General features: G+C 39.3%; 1 protein-coding gene across 3 annotated transcripts in view; it reads left to right on the top strand.

Annotated features, from left to right (window-relative positions):
- PHYKPL (5-phosphohydroxy-L-lysine phospho-lyase) overlaps positions 1–3,403 on the top strand; it is a 19,628-nt gene extending 16,225 nt beyond the window's left edge. Inside the window, exon 11 of one of the 3 annotated variants that reach the window (XM_019506205.1) lies at positions 3,051–3,403. In XM_019506205.1, coding sequence (XP_019361750.1) covers positions 3,051–3,169 — 119 coding nt within the window. In that variant the 3' untranslated portion in view covers positions 3,170–3,403. Of the gene's footprint in view, positions 1–361; positions 1,413–3,050 lie in introns of those variants that run through there. The other 2 variants (XM_019506206.1, XM_019506207.1) reach the window with 2 other exon arrangements.
- Positions 3,404–3,761: the final 358 nt, after the last annotated feature.

Here is a 3,761-nt window from a genome sequence, read left to right on the forward strand (position 1 = left end):
CCTCCAGCCCCACCCCTTCTCACCTCAAGCCCTGCTCCCTCCCCAACCCATCCACTGGTCACCACCAAGTCCCACCCCCTGCTCACCTCAAGGCCCCCCTCTTTACCATTGACCCTCCTGGCACACAAGCTAGAAGCCCTGCCCATTGCCATGCACACAGAAGGAAATAGCAATATAGGACCAAATCTTCAAGTGGAGCATTACTGCCTCTAGCAAAAAGTGGTCAAGCTGATATGAAACCTGAGAAGCCCTGCTTTGACAACTAAAATACCTGGTCCCTCCAGGTTTTGTTTTTTGTAGCCAAGGTTGAAAAGTTTGCATTTTTTGGAAGTTAAACACTTTTCCCCACCTTGTTTTTCAGGATAAATTAAACCCTTTTACTTATTACCTTACACGAAGTAAAAGGGTTTTCTGCAACTTGGATACAGGACCTATTAATAGTGCTTATGAAGACAGGGAAGAAGGGCTTTCACTATTCTGTCATCCTGCAATGAACATCCTCCCGATTCCCAGGGAAGAAACAAACAACTGTGCCCAACTACATTTGTCTGAGAAGGCCACCACACTTGTCCAGGACTCTGTAACAAGTAACCGAACAGCACACCTGCAGCTCTTACTGGCAGCTGGGGATTTCCACTAACCATTCTAGTCTAACTTCAAAACCAAGATGTTAACAATAAAAGGTTTCAGCTGCTGTTCATTTGCAAGAGAGCCATGCTACTACCAATGCTGCATAGTTTAGTCCAACATTTCCATTGTCCAATAAAAGCCATTAACTCCTGTTTTCTGCATCTGTTCTGGAAGCAGTACACTAGAGTTTAGTAGGCACAAGCTGAAGAATGGCACAAGACACTAGATTATGCCTTTTTATTTCAAAAGCTAGGATAGCTTCAATATCCATGTCATGGTGAATCAGAACACATGTAAAATACCTTACAATACATTAGATTCCAAAAAGGTACCAAAAAGTACAGTAAAATTAACACTTCCATTACAGGAAATGTATGACACAAAAACAATACAAAATAAAAAGGTGGAAAGTGACACTGGTTCCCTAAGATGCATCTCATTCTGTACAACTGGAGTAATGCAGAGTCCATAGTTAACTCCAAGAGGCAGTCCCTAGATGCAGAGCTGCAGCTTTAAGCAGACCCTCAAAATCAGTTTCAGTTTAACCTATTAATAAAATCATTCATTAATATCTTCAGCAAGGCTGAAATTTTACACACCACACTGTCTAGACAACTAGTTATCTGTAAGTATTAAACAGAGAAGACATTTCCAGGGAGCTCTTCCAAGTAAGATGCACATTTAACAGGCCATAGAAATTTATTGTAAAGTTAAATTTGGTACATAATTGAAATAGCCATCTACAGCATTGAATACAAAACCTATGTGGTCATTTTCCAAAAGAGACCATGCCACTGCATACCTGAATAAGTTTGATCAATATGGCTTGTAGTTATTCTGATGACCACCACGTCTTGGTGACTTTCCATAATTTGCACTGCCTTGACCTATAAACAGGAGAACAAATGGATTAAACTGAAATTTAGTTCTGCTTGTTTAGACCCAATACAGTTCTCTTTACTTACTGTAATCATAGCCTGGTCCATATCCATAATACCCATATCCTGAATAATCATAGCCTCCATAGCCACCATAACCTTGCTGATAGCCGTATCCTTGACTCCCATAACCCTGGTTGTTCCAGTAATTGCCATAACCTTGATTCCAATTTTGACTCTGAGCTATAGAAGGGAAAACCATCCACAAAATCCCATTTTAGTACATACAGCTCATTTCTATAGTCTCCATACTAAAGTAGCGTGTGCAATACTTACCACCTCTTCCACTTCTGCCTCTTCCTCCATAGCTGCCTCTTCCGCCACCACTACTGAACTGCTGCTGCTGGTATACTTCTTTTGGCTGTGCTACCTTAATCTCGCACTAAGAACAAAACAGAGAGCAATATGCTTGAAAATGTATTTCATACAAAATTCTATTCCTATATCACATTGCTTTTAAAGTCACTGGGAGCTTGTCATTTTGCCACAGCCCTCAGTTCTGCTAGTACTGTGATTTTTAGAACTCTGCCAGAAAGATACTAGAAGTGATCACAAAATGCATCAAGCTTTATAACTCATTTAGTTATAAAGCCAAAATTAGCAAAGACCCTTACCAAAATACACATTTGCCACCTTTGGCAAAGGTGAAGCATATCACTCATCTATGCAGTATTCCCACTGAGAATGCTTCATAGCCAATTTTGTATAGCAAGATCTTGCTAAAGCTGGTTGAAGGCAACAGGAAAATGAACTTAATGGGCATTTACAGCCACAGGACAGCTCATAGCAACATTTCCTCCACAACTGTACTTTCAAGAAGGTGCAACTGAACTTTCATAGAATCAGGACTCTGGTAATCGGTGCCTGGGCTGCAGGTTACTTAGCAGACAAGTCACACCAGAAAGTGCTGTTAAAAGGAACACTCCAAATTAGAGGCAAAGCTGACCTCTGAATCTCACTCAACTGTTACATCTGCACAGTTAACTATTTTCCCCAGTATTTATTAATATAATTTTGCCTACTCAGTTTCCCCTTTCACAGCCTGTGTAAGTGTATTAAGTGACAAAAATCTGCATATGGACTTAGCAAGGCATACCAAAAAACCTCATTTTTGAGGTCTGACTTGATGCAAGAGCAACTTTTGCTGACAATATCAAATTGCATGCATTCAGTACATGCCAGTAGAAAGTGGGGAGTTCTAGTGCACAACTCCAAGCCCTGGATAGAGTAATTGATTAATGAATTAATCCAATTTATCTAGTTAATTATCACCACACTAACCATAGCTTTCTACCATGCTTTATATAGCTAAGCATTGTAAATAAAAAATATCTTTATTGTATTTGTGTAATATCAGAAGACAGTTCTGAATATGTGCATTATAAAACAGATTCTGGACATAGCATCATAGGGGAAGATGCAATTCAAGCTGAACAATTTCGTACCTTGCTTCCACTGACATTATGGAATTTTTTTTCCAAGATCTTCTTGACTGGATCTTCTTCCTTGAAAGTGATGAAAACAAAACCTCGCCTTTTGTTGGTCTTTGGATCCATCGGAAGTTCAATCGCTTCAATCTGAAGACCGGAAATTATACTTGAGCATGCTACTTTAAGATTCTGCATTTTCACTATATGGTTCCTATTCTTTATTTCAGCTTAGCACTTGGTACATAAGCAGCTACAGTTAGCTAGTTTGTATTAGCACTGGCTCGCTCTCAGGCAAATTTATTCTAGTTTATAGATTTAGCTTGAGAAAAGTAATTTAATTACAAATAAATAAGTGGCTAACAAAAAAAAAGTTAATATGAGCACTTGATTAAACACCAAGACTCAGACCGTTAACTGGCAATTTCAGTATATAACTAGGTAGTGCTTTATATGTAGCTAACAAAGTGAAAGCAAAAGCAAAAGCTGCTACAACCAGCAGGGCATTCGGGGCCAAATTTTATTTTACTTCCATCTTTAATCTACATTCAGTTTCCTAGCTATAGATGACAGACTATTCCCTGCCCTGCCTTATTCTATGCTCATCAGATTAAAGATGCTCACCTCCCCAAACTCTCCAAAGTATTCCCTGATTTTCTCTTCTGTGGCTTCTGGATTAAGTCCTCCAACAAAGATCTTTTTCACTGGATCCTTTTTCATTGCCATGGCCTTTTTGGGATCAATTAATCGCCCATCTAGCCTGTGT

The sequence above is a fragment of the Gavialis gangeticus genome, unplaced genomic scaffold (genome assembly GCF_001723915.1).
Source record: "Gavialis gangeticus isolate Ggan-Ray unplaced genomic scaffold, GavGan_comp1, whole genome shotgun sequence".
Classification (NCBI taxonomy): domain Eukaryota; kingdom Metazoa; phylum Chordata; order Crocodylia; family Gavialidae; genus Gavialis; species Gavialis gangeticus.